The sequence below is a fragment of the Anas platyrhynchos genome, chromosome 7 (genome assembly GCF_047663525.1).
Source record: "Anas platyrhynchos isolate ZD024472 breed Pekin duck chromosome 7, IASCAAS_PekinDuck_T2T, whole genome shotgun sequence".
Classification (NCBI taxonomy): Eukaryota; Metazoa; Chordata; class Aves; order Anseriformes; family Anatidae; genus Anas; species Anas platyrhynchos.
In genome coordinates, this window is record NC_092593.1 from 830975 (window position 1) to 855490 (window position 24516).

Genomic DNA, 24516 nt, shown 5'->3' on the forward strand with positions numbered 1-24516 from the left:
TAATGATTGTTTCCTATTATGCTATATTTGCCAATATCCCCACTAACTCTGTTCTTTCTTACAGTGGAATCAGTTTCCCTGCTATGGACAGAAAAACTTCTTTCTGTAGTTCCTTAGAGCACAACTAGAACCTGACAAAATTTTCTTTAAAGAACTCTAGGAAGTCTCTGGGTCACAGATGCTGTCTGGCTCTTATGGGTTGCTATAATCTTCCTGAAGTCTGTTAGAAGGGCATTGTGACAGGATACAAATTACCGAGATTTCGGGAGGGTGTCAAGGATATATATGTACTTGATAAAAAAAACAGATTGATTTACCAACGATAATGTGCAGCTGCAATTGTTATTTACAAACAGGTTCAGGATATGATAATCAAAGGCAGCCTCAGCCACAGTGATCATCAACTAGTGGGTTTCAAGAATGATGGGAGTGAAGAACACAAATGGCAGAGTGCAGGCAAAGCCTGAACTTTAGGAGAGCTGCCTTTGGCTTACTCAAGGAAATGGTAGGTCTGATCCCATGGGAGATGGCTCTGAAGGTTGAAAGAACATAGGAAATTGGCGGGTCTTTAGGAACAGACTCTTTCCAAGCACAAAACCAGTCCATCCTGATAATACAATGAACAAATATATCTAACAGGAGATTGACTTGGCTCACAACTCAGCTTCCATACAAAAAGACGGTAGACAGGAGCTGGTAGCAGGAGCAAAGGAGGAATTCAGAAACATTGCTGGGCATGCTGGGATGATGCTATGAAAGCAAAAGGTTGCCCAGATGTGAAACTGGTGAGAGAAATGAAGGACATGAAAAAGAGCTGTTATAATTAGAAGTAGTTCACTGGAGAAACACTGGAATAGTTGGGTTGGAGGCTGGTATACTTAGTCTGTAAGCACTGAAACCAGTTACCTAGACAGGCTGTGTAGTCTCCACCATTGAAAAGTTTTCAGGACCAGTCTGGATAAAGTCCTGAGCCTTACCTCAGAGCTGACCCTGCTTTGTGAGGAAGGGGTTGGCTTACTGACCTCCTGACATCCCTTTCAACTTGAGTTATCCCAGGAACCCTAAGAAACCCACCTTTCTCTGCTTAGGTTCATGCAAATAGCAAAAAGGAACTGCTTACAAATGATCTCAAAACTGGAGCACAAACCTGAAGGTTAGTTGAAACTAGTTCTCTTACCTAGTCTATTCTCAAGTGTCAGGTATGCTGATTAATTTTTTTATTGATTAAAACTCTTAATTTATGCTTAATTTGAAACTAACTAAAAGTTCCACTGTACATTTATGGAAGACTCTTCCTGCAGTCATCCTCTGCATTCACTAATGCCTTTAAAAACAGAAGTTGCTTCCTATCTCTGTTCAAGCACGGTAGTACGAACAATTTAGCTCAGTAAACATTTACTTCAAAGGCAACAGCAGTTTCTAGTTCACACCATAAAGTCCAACAACCATTTTTTGAAGTCTCCTTTATAAACCAGTATTTTCTTCCTTTTAATCGACCATCCTAAATTAGAGTGCAATCAACTATCATCTCTGTAAGAACGTGAATATTTTTTAGTTACACGGCTCTAAGTTTACCAATTCAAGCAATGTTCATTCTAGCTTTATAGAAGAAACTCAACTTACTGTGACATTTTTTCACTTACTGCTCCCCTTCCCAAACAAAGTCGTCCTGCTGAAAACCTTTTTTCCTTGTCCTGTTTTTTTTCTGCTCCTTTATCCACCTCCTCAATGGACTGTTTCATTAAGGAAGCTTTTGACTCCAAACAAACCAGTAGCTTTAGTTCTGCCAATAATTTTTGGCTCTTTGGTAACTTAAGATATAGTTTCTCTCTTCCCTCCTTTTATAGTTACAATTGAAGATTGAACTGGAGCCAGAAGCACTGGTACTCTTCCAAGCTCTTCAAACAAAAAACTCCCCCACCTCCTATGCAAATAATTAAAACACAATGTCACTCACACAAGGTTGTGCAAACAGGACTGTACAGCCTTCTGTGTTCCAGGGAAGAAGCTCAGCTTGCTCTCCACAGTTTTGCCTGCCCATGGGTTATGAGATTCTAGGGGCTGAGCTACTTGAAGACTGATGGGCAAAACGGCAACTATTACCACACATGCGCTGCATCAAAGATGTCTCTGTCAGATGGGCACATTTGTCAGCGCGCCTGTTCACTAGAATAGGAATAATAAAATAGCTAACATACTGATCTCTTGACATATGGAGACTGACTTCAGACTGATCAGTTCAAGCGTGAGCTCTACGCAGAGGGGTAGTGGACAAGAGAAAGGGAATGAAAAGTGTGATGCCAGCAATCAAAGTAATAGATTCAAAAAAGGACACTAAACCCAAGTTCTGTGTTGGCTCAGGGACCCCCCAGACTAGCAATTTCCAAATCTGTTATGAACAGATACCTCTAAGCTTGCTAAATACTAAGGTCCCCAAGAGCTTTTCTCAGCGAGATCAATCCAAACCTGAGAACTGATAATGACATTATTCATGGAACAGATAGGTTAAATGATGGAAAAAAATCTTCTTAGTTTAAAGGGACAGAACAAAACTAACACACCATCCATAGTACACCTGCAGCTAACACGTTCTGGCAAAAGCATTCTATCCTCTAAATCATCTGGAGTAGAAAACTACCTGGAGGTATACAACGTTCAAAGTAGGACACATTTACAGTAGAACATCTTTTCCTACCATTGCATCTTACATAAACTAAACAGAAAACTGAAACAGCCTATAAGATAAAATAATCCTTCAAAATTAGCAAATGTTCACTTGAGTGAATTTGCAGTAAAAGCAAGTTGTTAATTACTTTACATTGAAGTTTTTTCTCTTCTAGACATCACAAAATGGAATCTAATTCTGTGAATTAGATTCTGTTTAAATCTAAGAAAATTCTGTTTGAATGTTAACACCAGTTACACAAAAACATGAAACATTTTACAGTGCATTTCTTACTGAAAAACATTCCTCCACATATTATTTTAAAATATTTTAACCAGGAGTATTGTTACACACTGTTAATATAAGCTTGATTAAATACTTATTTTTAAATCAATTACCACAGGTGCAGGACTGGATAAATACAGTCTAGAGTATAGACACATTTGCTAGAAAAGTGGAAATGTATTAATTACGAAGCCTTCAAAATTAGATGTTTTCATGAACATTAGTGCAAATAACTGTTAATTACAGCTTCTGTTTTTGAATTAATAACTCCAAAGCACAAAGTCAGGAAAATCTGACTGATTTTAATTTACAAACCAAAATTTTTAAATAAATTATTCAAACTCAATAAAAACTTCGGAAAAAATCTTCATTAAAGAATGTGTAGCATCTAGTGATATACTCTTTCATTATCACCCTTGAATATGCAGTATATTGCTTCAGTCTAGCAGATACTAAAGAGAATTTCTACTCAAGGAAATAAGTTATGCAAGTGTATCACGTTATAGTCCCTTCCAACCCAAACCATCCTATGTTTCTGTGATATGCATATGACCATCAGCATGCTTGGCTTATAAAAAGTAGGACTACATAATAGAATCAAAGGTAGAACAAATGATGATATTTCAAGGGACATTTTTTTCCTTTGAAAATATGAAATGCAATAGAGCAAAGACATTAAAAGAAATTAACAATATTGTTTACATTGAAATATACATCCGTAAACCAGGGGGACTGAAGTTAGAATTTTATTCTACCACAGGTTAGAATAACTACATCTTAATTTTGCAACATTTATTTAATTTTCCATGTCATCATTGATGCTTTTATCCACCATATCCTGAAAAAAACTCAACCTGCTATTCATATGCTATTGAACATAGTGCTCTGCAATCTGTACAGCCAGTATTCTCTTGCTTTCTATTACTCCCAGATGCTAGCTAGATCATTTATATTAAACCATCTTCCATCAGCTTTAATTTGTTGAAACTCACAGGAATATCACAGAATGTTTCTACCTGAACCCCATCACCTGGTTAGGTATTTGTACAAAACAATTGCACAAATGCCAATGTATTCAAAGCACTTCATAAACCTAAGAAATCTCCCTCCCTCCCCCACTTTTTTTTTTGTCTATGTATCACAGTGAAAAGATTTTAAAGGTGTTGTGAATACAGCTTTCCATTTAAAATTTAGCAACTCTTATACGTCTCCTGCAAGAGAAACAGAAGCCTATACTTTGCTTATTAAAGCGCATCACTAATCCAAAATGAGTTACGTGGTTGGTCAGATACTATCTTGAAACTAGCTACAATGCAGTTAGGTTTTCCCAACAGTTACAAAACTAGGAGTTAGATCCTGACCTTCCTTTAAGTCTTTGGCAAAAATCCCATTTCTTTCTACATTAAAAGGCAGGATAAAGTCCTTTGAAGCTGTTTATTATGCAAATCACTTGCAGCAAGAGACAAAACATCAAAATATATTCTGCGACTCAAAATTTTACCTAAACTATCAAATACTGACAGACAACTTAAACCGAGAATACTTAACAAATTGTATTTACTATCCTCTGGTAATACTTTGAGCAAGCTTTTTTCTTTAATTTTATGTAAAATGGGTTGTTAATCAAGACCTTTCTCAGTGCTGACAAAAAACTTTTTCCAGTCTTTGTTCTTAAACTTTATACATTTTACAACTAAGAATTTCAAAACTGTTGAGTGCACAAGTAGTAGGAATATGGACAATTTCACCTGACGCTCAAGCTTTGACCTGAGTGAACTCAACTGATGCTGTTGTGTTGGAATGATTTATATGTGCAGAATGTTGATAAAAAGGGAACCAGATGGAGTGCCTTATTTAGTAAGGCTCACACATAAGTACGTGGTCATTACTAACGATGCAACCTCTAAAAATTATGAAGTTTCTTGCCGAAACTTCAGCAGTTATTTAACTATTAATACGTTTATATGTGTAGATATAAGCAAAATAAATTAGCTTTAAACCATAAACAACCTTCTGAAACAAATACTGCCTTAATATTGTATACTTAATAGGTATGCCAAATACTTACAATCATTAGTAATAACAGGTCACTTTTATACTACTGTTAACATATATATGAACACGGGGTTTTGCAGCTGTCTTAACTGAATTACTAATCATAAATTATCAGTTTTAAACGTATTCAGACATTTCAATAAAGGTATTTACTATACAAATTAGAATAATTATTTGCCATATGAAATAATACATTCTATTTAATAACCAACCATCTTTTCTCTCTTTTTTTTTTTTTTTTAACCCGAGAACATGCAAAAAGCCTTCACTGCTCTTGTTCTCATTGCAAAGGATTAACATGACTTTACTGTGTTACTTTATATAAAGTGTCAGGAAGTGTTACTTTTATATTGTGTCAAATCTGAATCAAAATACTACAAAGATTTGAGTTGTTCATTGGTTTCATGTTACCTGGGGACTTTTTGTTTGATCTTGACTGCATCAAGTAAGACTGTCGTGGTAGCAGAGGTGAAGATGGAAGAGACATTGAAACTCCTTTAGCCAAGTTCATTCTGTAAGTATCCTCAGAGACAGGCTGATTGCCAATGGGGAAATCTGCATTGTGGCCAGATGTTGCAACAATCTGCAAGGCATTCTCTGGGCAGGAGTCACCTGCTAAAAATAAAATATTGTCATCTGTTATGTGATATACCAAAACAAAAGTTAGGCATTTTCATTGAAATACAAGTATTTAACACAGAAAAATATACATTTGCCAGCACCAAGTCAGCATGATCGGACTTCTCACTGTGTACCCTCCACTATAGAATCCAGATGGAAAATACACCAGAAAAATTTAATCCACTAGAAAAATTTAAAATACAAAACCAAGCAAGATTTTATTTTACTGTAGTAAAGATAGCAAGAGGGAGGAAAAAAAAAACTCACTTTCAACAAAACAACAACTTTTCAGATTTCATTCTCAGAGGCAAAACTACAGTTCTTATGAATACAAAATCTTCTCTACAGATTAAAAGTATATTAGGATTACCATGACATCCTTAAATTCGATGACTATCTGAAAAAGTGTTTGTTTGTTTTTTTACTGAAAAGTAATTAGAAGATAAATTTCATAGGGTGACCACCCTACACTTAATTTAAAAGGATCTCACAAAAAAGTACACTCACAGACAGTTCAGCCTTTTTATTTTTGCTGTAAAACAGAAGTCCAGTTATGTGCAATATGATAGCTTCTTTTATTATTTATTTATTTATTAAGTCTGAGAAACAAAGTATTAGTTCACAACATACTAAGTAGCAGATCAAAATAGGGAAATACACTGAAAATAGACATATCCTGCTAGAGCAAGTTCAGCTAAATCAAAAATGTTCATGAAACAACAGAAAAAATATATTGAATCATTATTGTGAGCAAAGACAGCAGTAATAGATATTGAAAGTGTTCAGTTTTTCCTAGTCAGATGACAAAAACAGGTGAAAATTAATGTTAACTAACTGCAGCTTTTTTTATACTCAAATTAGGGTATTGCTCAATAATTTATACAAATTGCTGTCAAAATTGAATCTGTGTGACCAAAGGTCAAAAAGCAAAACCAAACTGATGCAAAGAGGACAGTACACAGTATTTTTTAGATTAATCTGTGCAGCAACAAGCAGCACAGTTGAAGTATGGGAATCCAAAGTACAAGAACAGACAAACAAAGGAAAAGCAATTTATTTTCAAATATGAACTTTCCATATGTTTATTTTCTTACAATAAGGAAACATTTCAGATAGATGTGCCTCTGTAAGATCTGCCTTGTGAGAAACAACATTGTATTTTTGCAATAGAAGGTGTTTTTGCAGTGGAAAATTCCACTAACCTTGCATGTTCAAAAGTGATTGTGCAGGCATGACAGTAGCATAGCAGCGGGCAGTATGTTAAGCAGATAAGGGGAAGGTCCTGCTGTCCCGAAATAAGAAGGATAGCTACGAAAAACAGGATGAGCAGAACGAAATCAGTAAAAACAAATCACAGGCCCTCTAGTCAAGGGAAAAGAAGGAAAAAGAAAAGAAAAAAAAAAAAAGGAAAAGGAGAAACTAACAGTTAGTCAAATCAAATCGTACATATAGGGTATAGAAGTGTGTTGAGTAGGTTGTGATCTGTATTACTCATCCAACGAGGAAACAGGAGAAATCAGGTGTCGGGTAATGGGGAATATGAGGTTATGATAAACTTCTACTGTGCGCTCTTGCTTGTGGGATACCCGCTGTTGCAATCGCAAATAAAATGGCTTCACAGAAGATTCTGTCTTTTTTGGGGATTTTTCTCACAGCCTTTCTCGTTGACTCCGTTGTCATTCAACTGTTGTTGCCTTCAATTTGTAAGAGCTCTTTCCTACCACAGTCTACTATAGGCATCCTTAAGTGCATATAGTAAATTTCCCCACTGTGACAGAAGGCAAAACCCAAACCTAGCCCTCTGAGAAAAGTAAAAATATTTTTGCCAATTTATCTGCCACTCTCTTTTTCAGAAGTATACATGGAGGATGAGAAAACCAAACAGGCCTAAAATTTACAGTCTAATTCTGTATTTCTAACACTGCAAATATTTAAGCTGCTGTGTTTTTTTTCTAGACATACTATTTTCCTCACAAGAACGATACATGACAGCTATGTAGATATATTTGTAAGATAAATGACCTTGAAGAATGCTATGCTAGATTCAAACTTTTTTTTTTTCAATTTATATATGTAAAACTTACTCTCTTGCTCCTCTGAACCCACCTTAAAAATCACCTTCCAAAGGTTCTCTTTGTTCAAACAAAATTCATAGCGACAGGTAATGAGGTAATGATTTCAAGGAAACAGCAAGTAAGTTTAACCAAGTTAGGAAAGAAATGAAACATTAAATAACTAACTTTTTATTCTTTTTAAAATTTCATTGCAACAATTACAGGAGTGTAACTATTGGCTTAAACTCCTGGGAACTAGAAAAACAGCCTCAATATTTGACCAAACTAGCTGTAAAACACCAAACTTAAGAGAAAAACAAGTACTAACCAAGTATATAACTAAAATAAAAAGCTACAAAATGTTAGAGGCTATAATTACATATATCAGCGTTTTAAAATCTCGTATCTACATCACTGAATTCCCATTATACTTCCAGTGAAAACAAGAAGCTAAGGATTTTTTTTCTCTGTCCTTTTAGAGTTAAACTTTGACAATAGGTGTTTTTAAACACAGACTTAATATTAGGTACGTTATTGATTATGCAATACAGTATATGCAAGTTTGCCTCATATATTGTTGAAGAACACAAAGAAAACTGTTATGATGCTCATTTCAGTTTTTTCTTTAGATGCAAACAAAAGTAGCAGTCATACAGGTGACTACAATGAGAAAAATACTGTCTTTTTTTTTTTTTTTTTAAACTGAGAGAACAAAGAGTGGAAATTACTTCCTCCCCCTTCAGGGTTAATAAGTCCACCTACAACTCCCTTTTACTGTGAAGGAAGCAAGCAGTGTTTAACTCGTTGTCTTCTTAATAAAATGCATGAATTTTAATTTATCCTCCTCTATTGTATACAAAATGTTACACGCCATGGAAAAGCCCTACAAAATTCAGTATTAAAGGGCTAAATACAGCTCTGTAGCATATCTCTAAACAATACATTTAGATGATTTGATCATGACAATAATTTGAAACATGTTTTACAGTGTGTTTATATACTATTGTCTTAGCAATCTCTGTTATAGCAACACTGTTTTTTCTTCAAATTTTGTTTTCCTGACACCACCAGAGGTGCTGTGGGGAGAGGTACAAAGATGATGGCCTGGATTGTAAGAGTAGTATGATTTAAAAAAACAGAAATCCAAAATGCGTGTAGAAATTCTCCTTTTCAATCACTTCTTTTTTCTAATTTTACAAGTTTCTGCTTGCTTCATTCATACACCTATGCTGTTAAGGTACTATAGCTTTTAACTAGAGCAAAAATTCATACCTTGAGAAAACCCAACCATATTGACTTCAATCTATGAGGATATTATTTCCTCAGTGATGCTGGAAACATACCTAAACACTAATTAATTCTACTGAAGCAGAAAAAAAGCAGACTATCAATAAAAACTGCTAAGGATACAATGGAATAACAGAGGAGCAAACCCTGTCAGACAGCTATTAGACATAAAGCATTTCAAGAAAGCAGAAACTGCACAGTCCTCCTGCAGGAACTTTCTAAGAAGCTGTTAGTGGAAGGCTATGCTAGCTAGCAGACCAGCCCCATGCCTGCAGCCCCAAAAAGCAGGCAACAGGAGTAGATGGTAACCAACAGAGCTCCTGCACCGCAACCTGCCCAGCACTGTCCCAGGCACAGGCATAAACCACATCTTCTAGGGGAAGAACTCCCCACAGACCCCGAAGATTCAAGGACTCTCACAGTAATAATAAATGGAAACCTTTAGTGTTTGAATGTTAAAACCTTATGTGGATTCAAAGGCTGTTCACAAGGAAGTAACCTGTTGATGCAACTAAAAGCGACCTGCAGTTAAGGAAGCCCTCAAGACCCCCAACAGGCAGAGGCTGGCAAGAGGGTGTGCAGCACAGCAGCTTGCTTTGCTCTCTCTCTTCCCCAAGCATCTTCTTACGGCGGGCCTTCCCACTGGCTCTCTCCCTCACAACCACACGCATGCTCTGCCCCCCCCAGAGGAAACAAGGGATAAAGAAAGCACCCTGAGCGGGAGGTAGGGAGTGGGGAGCCACAAAGAAGTAAGTGTGTCAGGGGAAATAGTGCAGACTATTTGGAAAATACATTGAAATTGAATTTAAATGAATTGAAACTACTTCAGCAGAATACATGAAAACTATAGTCTTGTGCTTATGCTAGAATTCAGGTTAATTTATCATAAAAGAGCAGGATGTCAATCTTTAAAACAGTGAAAGCTAAAACAACCAAAACATGGGTTCCTTGACTAGGTCTAAATATTGACAGCAACTGCAGGACAGACAATATTCTACAGTTGTCTCTCAGTATTTAACTCTGAGATAGACAATTTGTCCTCTTTTCCCTTAATCTACATGCTTAAGTGAAACAAGAGTCCTGGCCCATTTAAAAATATTTCTGATATCAAACTGTGCAATAGCAGAAGTAAACTTAAGTTCTGCTTAAAGGCACTTTAAAAAAAAAAAAAAAAAAAAAGCACCCTATTGTTTATAAAGCTTCCTAGCATGCACCATAGGGTAAAGAGCACCAAAAGCACTTTTCAGATAAACAAGAACTTGACTGTAACTGCCCAGATCTGACGAGGTGGGACTCTGGTATAAAGCAAAGAAGCTATAAGCAAATGTTGCTATGCAACAGTTGCAAACTTCACACTTTCCTAAAACTTTTGAGGCAGTAGACTAGAAAGTCATAAAAACCTAGGTGCCACAGCAAACCTCCCTTGGAAAAAGAGAATACTAACAGGATTGGTCTAGGACTGCACGACTACCAAGGTCACTGCCGGCTTACATCAGCAATCCTCGGAGTTCAATAAACAGTTGAAAAGGCAAGAAAGGAATCAGTATTCTCCACAGAAAAGAACATCACCTGCATTAAACATGGTTGCCTCAATCTCAACCTGCACGCACATGTTCTGTCTGCTAGCTGCCCTCATGTTTCTGCAGGAATAGAGGCATCGATAAATTTGTCTAACATTTGTGTATTATTGTTCTCTATGCACCAGAAGTCCCATGACACCTCTGTGAAAACTACTGAGTTTTCAAGAAGACCTCAAGTAGCAAACTGTAGTAAGGTATGTGTATGTGCAGCACGATAGTAAGAAAGATTGTCTCTGCAAACAGGAGTATGCAACACTTAGAAGTTCTTACACGTTATTACCAACAATATCATTAAATTTTATTCTGGTAGGACATGCTTCTCCCTAACAGATGTTAAAGAAAAGATCTGACTTTACCAACAAGATCAGAAGGGAACAATCAGGGGAAAAAAAAATAGTTATATGGAATGAGGGGAACTACCAAGCACTTTCCAGAAAGAGGTTTACTAAAGATTACTAAAACAGCATTTTTGGTATTTTAAAAAATAATTTACTTCTGCATTCCATTCCCATCCAATTTTTCAACAGATTTGACAGGTAACAGCAACAGAATTCTCTTCAGCAACTGTGTCCACATTGCTTTATTTCAATTGTACAAGGACACTTGCCCTTTAAAGTATCTGTCTTTCAAAACTGAAGTGCTCACATGTGCACATGTGCATGTACATACACAGCTGACCCAATTTAACAAGAACACTATGAGGACACAAGGATCCAAGTGACCCAGTCTTTGCAGTTAGGTTAAGGTAACCACTCACACTGATCACAAGTTGAAAAAAATTCATAGTAAGAGAAGTAAATCATCACTGAGCCTTCTGGGATAAGAACAGGCTTCTGTCTTGTAAAATCCATGCAATAAGGAAGATCAACATCTACTAATTCGAGTACTGTGTTCAGTTTGGGGCCCCTCGCTACAAGAAGGACATGGAGGTGCTCAAGCCAGTCCAGAGATGGGCAATGAAGCTGGTGAGAGGTCTGGAAAACGAGTCTTAGGAGGAGCGGCTGGGGGAGCTGGGCTTGTTCAGCCTGGAGAAGAGGAAGCTCAGGGGTGACCTTAGTGCACTCTACAGGTACCTTAAAGGAGGCTGTAGAGAGGTGGGGGTTGGTCTATTCTCACACGTGCCTGGTGACAGGACAAGGGGGAATGGGCTAAAGTTGCGCAAGGGGAGGTTTAGGTTGGATGTTAGGAAGAACTTCTTCACCGAAAGGGTTGTTAGGCACTAGAATGGGCTGCCCAGGGAGGTGGTGGAGTCACCATCCCTGGAGGTCTTTAAAAGACATTTAGATGTAGAGCTTGGTGATATGGTTTAGTGGAGGACTCGTTAGTGTTAGGTCAGAGGTCAGACTAGGTGGTCTTGGAGGGCTCTTCCAACCTAAATGATTCTGTGATTCTTTCTTTCTTTCTTTCTTTCTTTCTTTCTTTCTTTCTTTCTTTCTTCTTGAGACTGATATGGACTGGCCAACAAAAGGGAGGAATTAGCGTGGAAGGGGAAGAAATCTCATTACAGCATGAGTAACTGGGCAGCAGTGAAGGGCATTGAGTTAGAAAACAAACCAAGTACAGATTAGAATAAACGTTCAAAGGTCCAGATGGCCACTTATGCTTGTACTTATTTGTAATTATTTGCTCACTTTCAAGCATTTATGTCTGAACTCTGGATTACTGTTTCCGCATACAAAATACTCATGTTCCCTCTCATGTTCCCTTCTAGTGTTAACTTTAAATAAAAAAAAAAAAAAAGAAACAAACAAAGTTTTAAAACAGGGAAATAAGTAGAGGTTAATAGGACCACTGAAGTTATTTCTATACATGTGTTTCAAGAGCAGGATCATGGTGTGTTCCCTCCCTCCCCTTCGTATCTATGTGGGATTTACCACTGGAATTAGCTTCTGGGAAAAGACATTCACCACATAAAATACTCACTGCTCAGCAAAAAATGAGTTTAAATTCTTAAATAACTGTCAGCAGACATAGAAAATGGGCAAAGCAACATAGAATAATCAAAAACAGCTCCGTATTTAAAGCATGAAACAATGCCTCTTCTGTTGCAAGATATTTTTAAAGCAACAGCCAAAAGTCACACTGAAGCTTGAAAGTATTCCAGTAAAAGTTCAGTGCTCCAGCTAGTGGATATGTATTTTACCTTTGCACTTAAAATTCAAAGCCTAATGTCATAAAGAGTTTGGACAGAAAATGCCAATTCAATTTGCATATTTAGTTTTAAAACTATTAAAACTAAATAAAACATCAAAACTTTAAACTATTTTATTTAATTATTTCAAGCCTTTGAATTTGCCAAGAGGGTATCTGAAGGTGTCATTGCTCTCAGCTTAGTTACAAGTATATTTGGTCAGATACCAATGTTTAATGAGACCTAATGCATATATCAAGTGGGGATCAAAAATCCATTCCAACTAAGTAAGTTCTGCACAGGCAAATAACCCTGAAAGCACTGAATTTTAATTAATGATTAAATAAATATGGATTTTGATAAAAGATTATGCCTTCTTGCATTGGAAATTCACTTTTAAAGTAGCAATTTAGTTGCCATTAACAAAAATAATAGTGTCAGGAAATTTAAACACATTTAGGTTTATCATTCAAAGTGCTGCACTAGCACTGTTGGTCAGGCTTATAACAGTGGCCTATGCTAACAGGAATGGCAGAAAGAAGCAAGAATGGCAGAATATTATACAGGTGATCACAACTCAGCATAAGTTACATGTCTTTGAAAGCCATTTTACAGCTCTGTAAGAACACAAACTGTAATCCATCTCCTAACTAAATCTGAACACATACAAAAACAGAAATAAATTTGAAATTTTGAGTTTTCATCCAAGTCATTTAGTATAAAACATCAATACAAAAACTAAGCATATGAAAAAAAGGGTAAGAGTATGTCAAGTCTAGAACTAGAACATAATGCAGAAATAAAAGGATCTATTCTATCATATTTAAGTCAAAAATATTTATATACAGATACCAGAATACAAAAAGGAAAAACAAAGGAAACTTAGCCTTGAAAGATTAAAGTAAAAAATTAAGTCTGATCTACAAGAGAATGGAACAAGATCCAAGATAATAATATTAATAATGGAATTTTGTTACCCCAATTAAAAAATTGAAGCATAAAGACGACCACTGAATATGATGCATAACATCAAATAAGTACTTCCATACCCTTTACTTCATCACCCAGAAATCACAAACACTGATCTCATTCTTATTTCTCCAGATTCTCTACCTCTACAGCACTGCAGTATTATGTTCTAAACTTTACCTTTTTGTTGATATAATAATTTGCCCCTTGTTATTTGAGCACTACATGGAAGTCAAACAATCCTTCAAACTAGAAAGCACAAAAATCCCAACTACTTACCACATTAATTTCTACTGACGTTTTCATGCATGCTGTGTACTACATTTGATGTTAAACTTCTGATGGGATTTAGTGCAGAAAAAACACTGCAAACTAAGCACAATACTTCTATTATTCATGTTCCTTCAGGCTTGATATTGGGTCAACAGAATGACAATGCTCATGTTACTAAAAAGCCAACTGAAATAATTGAGCATGTTCCGTAGATACATATTATAGAGGATTTTCATCTCTTTTCAAGTTAAAATCCATTATAATTATGATATATCTACTGATCTTTTGATTATTTGGTAGAAGAAAAATACAGATTCCCATGCAGGCAGTATGCCAACTTAGGACAGTTAAAGAAAACAAACATAAATGTTTACTACACAGTAACTGGCAGCACATAAAACCAACAGGAAATAATACAAATCTCCCTCTGAAGCATTTTTAAGCGTTTAAGAAAGTGTTGCTGAAGTATAACTTCTACTAAAATAATCATAATTTAGAAGTAGTTTTGGTTTACATTCTGAGACTCATTAATATGTTATTTATAAAATCATTGTATCATGGAGACAGACAAGGGGACTTAAACCCTATAGAATTTGAGTTAGAAAACAAGTCTTCTGACTCTGATTTCTTGGATTATGACACGAAGGTATGAACTTTGTGTGCTATACTAAAATAACAAAGGTCAACTCCTTGCAAGAGAGGCCAGAGGTAGAGCATCTCCCAGTTGCTACAGAAGTCAATTTCAAAACCTCAAGGAAAGAAACTGGAAAACATACAATCCACAGTCAGCTGTGAAAAGATGACAACAAGTAGCAAAAAAATATCCAAGGGATTTAGAAAGAAGCATAGGGTAGAAGTAAAGACAGAGATTAGATCATCTTACATCTAGAAAATAAAGTTCATTAACAAACAAACAAGACAAAAAACAAAGAATAATGAAAGAAAATTCATGCCCTAAAGGAAGTCATAATAACTGGCAACAGTTACACTAACAGACTCCCAGTCAAAAAGCCTAAGTACGACACATGTCACTAGAAAGGGCAACTCCTAAGCAATACTCAAAGACTCAGAACCTCTTTCAGAGTTTAAAGAGAGTATATTTCTTTGATGACAATAACCTTACAGAGAGAAGAAAATACCATTTTTATGTTGTTTCTAAGACTGAATGAAACCCTTAAGAAACAAAGGTAAACTGAGAGAGTAACTCTTACATATTTGCAGTCCAGTGTACATTAGAAAGCCATGGATTGCTTCTGAGGACACAAAAATAAATGTTTCTGTTTATAGAATGGATTGGGTTGGAAGGGACCTTGAAGTCCATCTAATTCCAATCCCCTGCCATGGGCAGGGACACCTCCCACTAGACCAGGTTGCTCAAAACCCCATCCAACCTGGTCTTGAACACTTCCAGGATGAAGCATCCACAACTTCTCTGGGCAACCTCTCCCAGTGCCTCACCACGCTCAGTAAAAAACTTTTTCCTCATCTCTTATCTAAATCTACCCTCTTTTAGTTTGAAGCCATTACTCCTTGTCCTGTTACTACACCCCCTGACAAAGAGTCCCTCCCCAGCTTCCTTTAGGTCCCTTTGGTACTGGAAATTTTATTGAAATGTGGAGTAAAGCTATCAGTGACATAGTAATTTTTTGGCAGAGCTGGGTTTACAACCCAGAACAAAACATAGTCTTCAGTACTGTCCAACTATTGAAATGGTTTTAACTTCTCTAAGGATCCAGCTCAGAGAAGAAAAAAGATAACTTAAAAAGGAAGTGGGTAGTGTTGCTGACAAGTGCACAGGTGGGAAGTTAATGTCAAACTGTTTTTAAACTGATTTTAAGTGATCCTTGAGACAACACGTACAACGTATTGCATTGTTGCTCCATATACAGTTATTTCACCTGGGGACTGATACAAGATAGTCAGACATCTGACTGATTTCTCTCTTGGAAATACAAGATTACTTAAAATTTTATGTCACAAGGCTGCTGATAGACCCTTCTATTCATCATTATGCTTACAGGCCTAGTATCTCTTGCTAGGTTGTTGATCCAGAGTCTTACACTTAAATACTGTGTAATAACAATAAATCTACCCTCTTTTCACAGAATCACAGAATCATTTAGGTTGGAAGAGCCCTCCAAGACCACCTAGTCTGACCTCTGACCTAACACTAACAAGTCCTCCACTAAACCATATCACCAAGCTCTACATCTAAATGTCTTTTAAAGACCTCCAGGGATGGTGACTCCACCGCTTCCCTGGGCAGCCCATTCCAATGCCTCACAACCCTTTCGGTAAAGAAGTTCTTCCTAATGTCCAACCTAAACCTCCCCTTGCGCAACTTTAGCCCATTCCCCCTTGTCCTGTCACCAGGCACGTGGGAGAACAGGCCAACCCCCACCTCTCTACAGCCTCCTTTAAGGTACCTGTAGAGTGCACTAAGGTCACCCCTGAGCCTCCTCTTCTCCAGGCTGAACAAGCCCAGCTCCCCCAGCCGCTCCTCCTAAGACTTGTTCTTCAGAATATCTCCATCTTTTAGTTTAATGCCATTCCCCTTGTCCTTTCACTACATTCCTTAACAAAGAGTCCCTCCCCAGCTTTCCTGTAGGCCCCTTTTAGGTACTGGAGGGCCTCTACAGGGCCTCCCCACAGCGTTCTCTTCTTCAGGCTGAAGAACCCCATCTCTCTCTTTGTAGGAGAGGTGCTCCAGCCCCTTGATCATCTTTGTCGTCCAACTCTGGACTCACTTTAATACACTCACCCTTTTTCTGTTTGATTCCCAACAATCATAAAATAGTTTTATGTTAGTTTCATGTGAAGGGTGTAGATTGAGTGGTTTTCCCTGCCCCGGGTTTGTGCTTTATCCAGTACGTACATCATTTTACTGGAAGGAAGGAGTACAAGACAATGCTGAGATCAACTTCCATTGCATAGAAATGACTGTCTGAATAGGTATAAAGAAGCCTGTTTCCTACTGCAGAAAACAAAGGAAAAGCTAGGTTCAGAAGTTGTATGCCCAGATCAAAAAAATTGCTTTGTTAAAAAGTTTGCTTCCTTGGCACATCAGTTTACCTAAATATGATACCAACTACCTTGTCTTTGAATTCACAATTAGAAATAAGATCACTAAGTTTTGTTATGGAAAGTGCTGTCAACGCTGCTCTCTTTCACGTACTTGTACACATACTGTACTCATGCCGTACGCAAGTACATGCGCTTTTACACACACACAAGTTTTGCTTCACTCAGATTTTACCTAATGCTACAACACTCACTCACTTATCAATGCCTCCCAGATACATCTAGATAAACCCATAGTAATTAAACAATTGTAGGAAAGAAGAATTGTAATGAAAGTGATTACAGGATCCAAGCCCTACTACACACTGCTAGCACGCTGCTATTGGAGTAGCACCAGGCACCATTTCTCCATTCACAAGTGACATTCCCACAACACTGACTTCCACCTGATTAGAGCAGAAGGTAATGTGTATATAAGAGCCCTCTAGTAGTCTTTAGTATAACACATAAGGTAGCCTCTTTCCTAAAAGCATCAGCTCTCATTCTTGTGACCCTCCTTTTCAATATAAGTTTGAATTGAAGAAGTTCTTAAAAATTGAAATACACTTAGCAGTTAGGGTTCAAAAATGTTATGCACATCTTCAGCTCGTAAGACCTTATGTCAGGGCAAAAGAGCCAATTTCAACATTAAAATCCACACAGTCTATTTTTGCACTGTCAGTCTTAATTTCTTTCAATTTTTAACCCCTTCCTAGACCGTTTCATACTACAGTTGTGCCCTCAATTTAGGTATGTTCTCCTCTTTCCTACTTGCAGTGGTTCTTCAGGGCTAACAGATGCAAAAACGGTAAGATGTAGTTAACACACAGACATTAAGTTATGTTCAGTAAAATGGGAGTCATCCCACACAGCTTTAAGTTATGCTGACTTCAGGCTAATTTTTTTTTTATTCACAAGTAAAACTGTGGGACAACAGGGGTTACTTCTGTTTAAGAATCACCTATTGCAGTTTAGCCTCAACCTCTTCCACTTTTGACTTCAGTTAGAACGAGACAATTATGAACAGTCAACACAAAGCTTTCAGAAGTTACAGCTCCTCCCCTGCAATCCTGTACATCAATGTTTCATCTCTTTCTACTAGGATGCAAAGAAAATAGATTTACCTGTGCACCTCAGCAGAAGCTTGCAAGCTCGTTCATACAGACAAATGTGACACAGCTGTGGCAACCTAACAACTTACTACCTTTCCAGCTATTATTCCTGAACAAATTATACTCAAAGAAGGTCACAGAAGTCTTCCTAACCAGATTCAGTTTGACACTACTGAATTTTTCTGTCTCGTCTACTTCCTGCTACATTCCGAAGCTTTGAAATACTTGAAAACTTTTTCAAAACTTTGTCAACATAAAAAAATCAAATGTATGCAACCATGAAGTTCAAAGAAAAATCTAAATATACTATTGCACTACCCTCATATGCAGTGACTAAGAGGATGGATGTTTCCACATTAACTCTCAAGTCAACTTCCATCATTAGCTTACCTTTTCAGTCTCTTCATAGTTCTGTGAATAAATTTTAAAAAGATGTTGTCATCAGGAATGTGAAGGACCATGAAATGGGACAACTCTGCTATTCAAACAATTTATGTTTCTCCCTGTCTGGATTTTAGGGGTCATGGAGAGGAGTGAGTAAAAAAATAAATTCTACAGGCTGATCAGTGTTGTTTGCCTTGCTTCATACCTTCACCAAAAGAAGCTCAGAAATGTCTTACAGTTGAAAGAATTGGAAGGTCCTTTGAAATAAAACAGACAGAACTATGAAACTGAACACAGCTTCACAAGAAGCGGTGGATGTAACACAGAACAGAATGTACACATTTTTTTCCCCCAAACTTTTCTAAATATCTTCAAATACAAAACACGAAAGATGCCCAAATCTCTGGAAACCACTGCATAAATTAATTACTTCATTTTAAAAAGCAGTTCCTGCACTTCTATTTACTCTAGCATTCACCAGCCAAGAATTATTCACTGATTTTTCCCAGTATTTCATTTCCACATCATTCAATTTATACATGAAACTTTAGATCTTTGCTTTTAAAGCAAAGAAAAACAAAACAAAAAAGAAACAGTAAAAACTATATACCCTAACATCTCCTTCTATTCAGGGATATAGCAGAATTGTATTTGTTTAAAACAAAGTGAGGAAACCCTTTCTTTTGCAGATGTTACTCTAGATAGATGTGATCAGATCCCCAAACAGGAAATACAGACTTTTTTTACCTAGAGGAGAGAGGCTTTTCAAGCTTCAGACTTTGATTAAAGTGTGGTCCAAGCTCCGTTCCAAACAAGCTGATTTTCCTTTTGAGGTTAAATCAATTTCCATTTAGTATTTTAAAGAAAAATGTACCAGGGAAAGCCTCACTACTGAAATCTTTAGCCTACTATGTTTAAACAATTCCAGCTGTTAACTTCAAGTTAGTGGTACATACAATATTAACAGGATGCCTTTCATCTTGCTCTGAGATCACTTCTGTGCATCTTTGTTCTAGTTTCAGGGTTTTTTCTTTCTAGAACAGTTCTCATCATTCAGTCACTTCGAAAGATGCTGTGGTGAAGTGTAAACTTCAGAAGACCACAAGAATTTTCTGAGTTACCTGCCAGTTGAACACAGAACTGCTTTTTGCAAAACAACACTTAAAAAACCTTCTTTGTAGGACTTTAACTTAGTACAGTTTTAAAAGTAGCATGGCAAGATACATATTTAACTTCCTTTTCAAAGCAAATGTAGTGATTGCATTGTTTTAAAGGTTTTAACAGTTTTAATGTGGTAGTCTATGTACTGTAGTGCACAGTACTTATTTAGTGCATTAAAGGACTATTTTTTTTTTTATCTTTTACTTCTTTATTATTATTATTATTATTATTATTATTATTATTATTATTATTATTATTATTATTATGGGAGTAATAAATTTGTGTTGCCAAAAAGCAAAAATTCACTCTTACTGATAATTTAGGATCTAAACTAACCAGAAAATCAGACATATTAATCTAAATTAGTAGTTCCCAGTTAAAGATAGAACTGTGAGGGAAAAGGTAACTGTCATGGAGATCCTTTAAGTTTCTAGCCAACAGAGCTTCACATAGGCTTCAGCATACCCTGCACAAAGCAAGCAGGTTTAATACTCAGCCGCCGACACCTGCACTTCTTTTACTATTACTTATTTTCAAAGAGCATTGCTGGTCATTGTCTGCTCATGAAAACAGGAATTAGCGTTCTTAATTACTTTCTCCCTGAAATACAATACAGTTAAGTAGTGGCCTACTGAATTTAAGATGAATAGAAAATAAAACTTACTCTGCTATTAATTAAAATTTGTTAATGATTAATTTTACTTTCAAAAACCCCTGCAGTTAAAAGAAAAATCAGAACTTGATGGAAGCTTGATAACCAACTTTAAAAATTTTCACTTAATTTCAATATATTTTTTCCTAAATACGTGACTAACAATACATATATATCTCCTGTAACACATAATAAACCTTTTGCTATAACATAGTTGAAAAAGTAGTTTAAAATAGATTTTTATAGTTCATGGTTCTGAACCTCTGACCTTGGACCATGTTAAAGCTGACAGGACAATACATGCATCCTGCTCGCAGTATTTCTATGATAAGAAAAGTGAGCAAGCTGCTCTCATCTGCCCTTCTTCCTGGCAGCAGCTCCAGAATGAGTGCGCTGGATACGCACTTCCAGGAACCTCCTGGTTCAAACCTCCTACTTTTGCACAAAATGAATGCTCTGCATGTAAAGACTCTAGTCAAAGCAGAAGACCTATGGCATGCAGACCTCCCCACACTTAGCGTAAGCAATATTGGTCACCCTCTGCCCTGAAGACTGGGCATCACTGCTGCAACAGAATAAATTGCTGAACTTATAATACACAACTCATCTACATTATAAAATATTTTATTAATACTCATACCTGATTCTTTCTTGTTCCCTTTTCCACCCTCTCGGCTCTTTTTTAAAACTGCCTTTAACATTTTAAATGTTGTTCCTAAAGGATAACAAAGAGAAACACAATTAAATGCAACATTAATAATGGCCATTCAAACAAAACCAAACAAAACAAAGGTAGGATCAGTATAAACAAAACAGTGAAGTAATTAGAAGAAACTTATTAGCAGGCTTTATTTTTAGTTCAATGTAGCTTGGTTAAGCAAAGTCCTAAAGCAGAAGGCATTTTTAATACTTGGACTAAATAATTAGAGTTCACTGCCTTTTTATAAAGAAAACTAATACAGCATTCTCCACATTCCATGTGTAATTAAGGTTATAAGGCTAAACCTCTGTAAGTTACTGTAAGACGCCTTGTCAAAAACAGAAAAGAATAAAAGCCCAACTCCTGACTTGAGCTCATCAGCACAGCTGAAGGAACTGGTGACGTGGCTGGATGAGCTGGAGACTCCAAACTGTAGAACTACAGAACTGATAGTGGACAATGGGACATGGTATCACCACACTAATGTTTTTCACCTATACAACACACTCTTGACCAACACAAGAACAGCACAACAAATTAAATCACTGCAGTCCTTATCACTGCTATGTACAGACACGTGTCAGGCACATTCATGACTGTGAGCACATGCATTTCTGTCTCCCAGTCTGTGCTTGAGGTCTCAAATTTAACAGTCAACTTCAAGCAAGCAGCAGTTGCAGATTTGAGAATTACAAGTACAAGAAAAATACATCCAGGTTATAAAATTGGAAGACAGTTTAGATGTTTCAGGTAACTATCTTCCATTACAGGGAAAACAATGCAAGGAACAGTGAAGAGCAGTTCTTTCTCAGAAACCTTTCTAAAGCATCTATAAATTCTAGTTTTTTTGTTTGTTTTTGTTTTGTTTTTGTTTGTTTGTTTTCTCTCTCCATTGAAAAACTGCAAAGCTATCTCAGTTTAGCACATGATATGCAACATGAATGTACTACAAGTCATGTCCTCAGGTCCACTGTTATACAGAAGGAAAAAATTCCTTAGAATTTTCTGAGAGACAGACACGATCAGCTGGAAACAGCCAAATGATACAGACCACAAGCCACTTACTAAGTTGTACAAGGAGCAGCGCTGCCTTCCAAACAACCAAAGCCACCATCCCTCACCACCTGGTAGGGTGCTACCAGGCCTCTGGAGGAGCCCTCGCCCCACCGTGCTCAGAGCTCAGGCCTGGGCCTGGGACAGGGCTCTGAGACGCCTGCAGTGCCAGCGCCCAAACTCAGGTAACAGGCTGCTTACTGCAGAGAACAGACGATTCGGTGAGATGTAATTACATTAGCCTGCTAGGTATTTCAAGACCGTTACACAGAAGTGAACAGCCTGTACGTCAGATCTGCTCTGGATAGACTAGTCAGGATGGAGGAGGACAGGAAAAGAGCATGCCCATAAGGAAAGAGTAGAATACTTTTCTCTGAAACAGCTCAGACAGACATCTGCAAGAAAAGACATTCAGCTGTGGTGCTTGAGTAAGAAGTGTCGGGCTGAGGATGAAACATCTGCACTAGTTGATGTGCTCATCCGCCTGACCACAGTGTTGGGCACGGGGACAAAAACAAAACAAAAACGGCAAGAGAAGCTTAAGCCTCACAAGCTTCTGCTCTAGGCATGAAAAAAAAAAGTTGGTAAGCTTTAAAGCTCATCTTCATTCCAGCTCTATGAAAAGCAGATTATTGACAGAAATCTTCCAGATGGATGAGACCCCTAAGGGCCAGCCCAGCGCCCTTTCCAAAGTGCCTCCCACACCTCTGCTCTGTGCTGTCAGAGGCAAGTCAAGAGCCCCGAAATAAACATGGGCACTAGAATGCCATAACTGGTTAGCAAACAGTTAGTCAAGAAACTATAGATAAAAAGAAAAAATTACTGAAAGGGTTGTTATGCACTAGAATGGGCTGCCCAGGGAAGTGGTGGAGTCACCATCCCTGGAGGTCTTTAAAAGACGTTTCGATGTAGAGCTTGGTGATATGGTTTAGTGGAGGACTTGTTAGTGTTAGGTCAGAGGTCAGACTAGGTGGTCTTGGAGGGCTCTTCCAACCTTGACGATTCTGTGATTCTGTGAAATGGATTTTTTTTATTTTTTTTTAATACTGAAAACGGTTCAGACCTGGTTACTTAAAGCAAGGCTACTTAAAGCTTCAATGTCCTGTGCTAGATTGAATGTTTTAAGTTGGGATTCCTTACAGAAATATACTGAATGAGGAAGAATATAATCTTATTTTGCTTAAATAGAGCCTCTTTTTTGTTGTTTGTTTTTAAAGAGTTAAATAAACATCTTATAGTTGTGGAAAACCAACAAGTCCTCAAATCATACTTAAAAATCAAGCACTTAAGAACATCTTCCCTAGCTTGAAATAGGTATGAGGGAGAAAGAAGAATGATTTTGCATTGAGAACTATGTCTAAAAGCATGTTTGAACTATTACAGATGTTCTTTAATATTACAGAACTAACTTCCCAGTATCTGTATGAAACACTTATCTTTATTAGTACTTCAAACTATGTTTTTCTTTGCTTATCTTTTTTAAAAAGCACCAGATTCAAGCTTGCAGACTAAACAAAAGGCTCTTACATACATTAACAATGCCAAAACTATGAAGGCAAGCATTAAAAAGTTAGGATACTAGAAATTTAAAAGCTGGACTGTACAATCCAAATTTGTTCTTTTGTACATAAACTGTGCTAAATTCTTTAATTATGTAATTGTGTCCTATTCATTCAAATATTCCAAAGGATGCCTGAAAATAAAATAACCCCCTTTTCCATCTATAGCACACTGACTGGGACCCAAGAAAGCTATGCATTATATCTACAAAATGTCAGACTGAAAATGCTGTAGTGAATGTTACTTGCACAAGGACAAGTCTTCTCTGATGTTTTCACACAACTGGGTAAAGCACAATACTGTACAGGACAGCTGTGTTATACATTTCATACCTATCAGCCAAACTGAACATTGTTGATATTTTCTCTGACAAAAAATAGATTCCAACTTCACTGTTCTCTTCTCCATGCTCTTGAACACCATTTCAGAAAGGATCTAAGGATCTTGCAAATTTTAGCACATAACTTTTTTTTTTTTTTTTTTAAAGAAAAAAGAAGAGGTAAATTGTTCTGGTTCTTCTTGAATCCTTCCAGCCACTTCACACCACACGACTTAAGATACTGCTACATGTGTGAGTTTGGAACAAACACAGAGTCTGTGTTTAATGTTTGGACACTGGTCATTTGTTCCAGAAACCCAGATATATAATTTTGACCTTATTGTTACAGTTTGAAGGTCCTAAGTTCTGTGGAACTCATTTCTATATGTAATTGGACAGCTCCTTAAAATGAAAAATTTCCCGGCTCATTACAGTAGGTCACAGCTGAGGTAATTATACTCAAGAGTATTATAGCTTTCAATTAAAAAAAAAAAAAAACAAAACAAAACACAAAACTTTACTACCTGTAAGCAGGTGTTTGCAGATACAGTTAACGCATTTAGTGAAGATAAACGTGTTCAGTCATATAATTCAG

The 24516-nt window shown here is 36.9% G+C and overlaps 1 protein-coding gene across 19 annotated transcripts in view; it reads right to left on the reverse strand.

The window, feature by feature from the left end:
* The window catches only part of TANC1 (tetratricopeptide repeat, ankyrin repeat and coiled-coil containing 1), a 114478-nt gene that overhangs the window by 49237 nt on the left and 40725 nt on the right, over positions 1-24516 (reverse strand). For 7 of the 19 annotated variants that reach the window (XM_072040998.1, XM_027458197.3, XM_027458204.3 and 4 more), the window contains 2 exons: positions 20930-21004; positions 5417-5620 (listed from right to left, as the gene is read on the reverse strand). In XM_072040998.1, coding sequence (XP_071897099.1) covers positions 5417-5620; positions 20930-21004 — 279 coding nt within the window. Of the gene's footprint in view, positions 1-1623; positions 1795-1957; positions 2063-5416; positions 5621-6828; positions 6851-20929; positions 21005-24516 lie in introns of those variants that run through there. The other 12 variants (XM_027458198.3, XM_072041001.1, XM_027458207.3 and 9 more) reach the window with 7 other exon arrangements.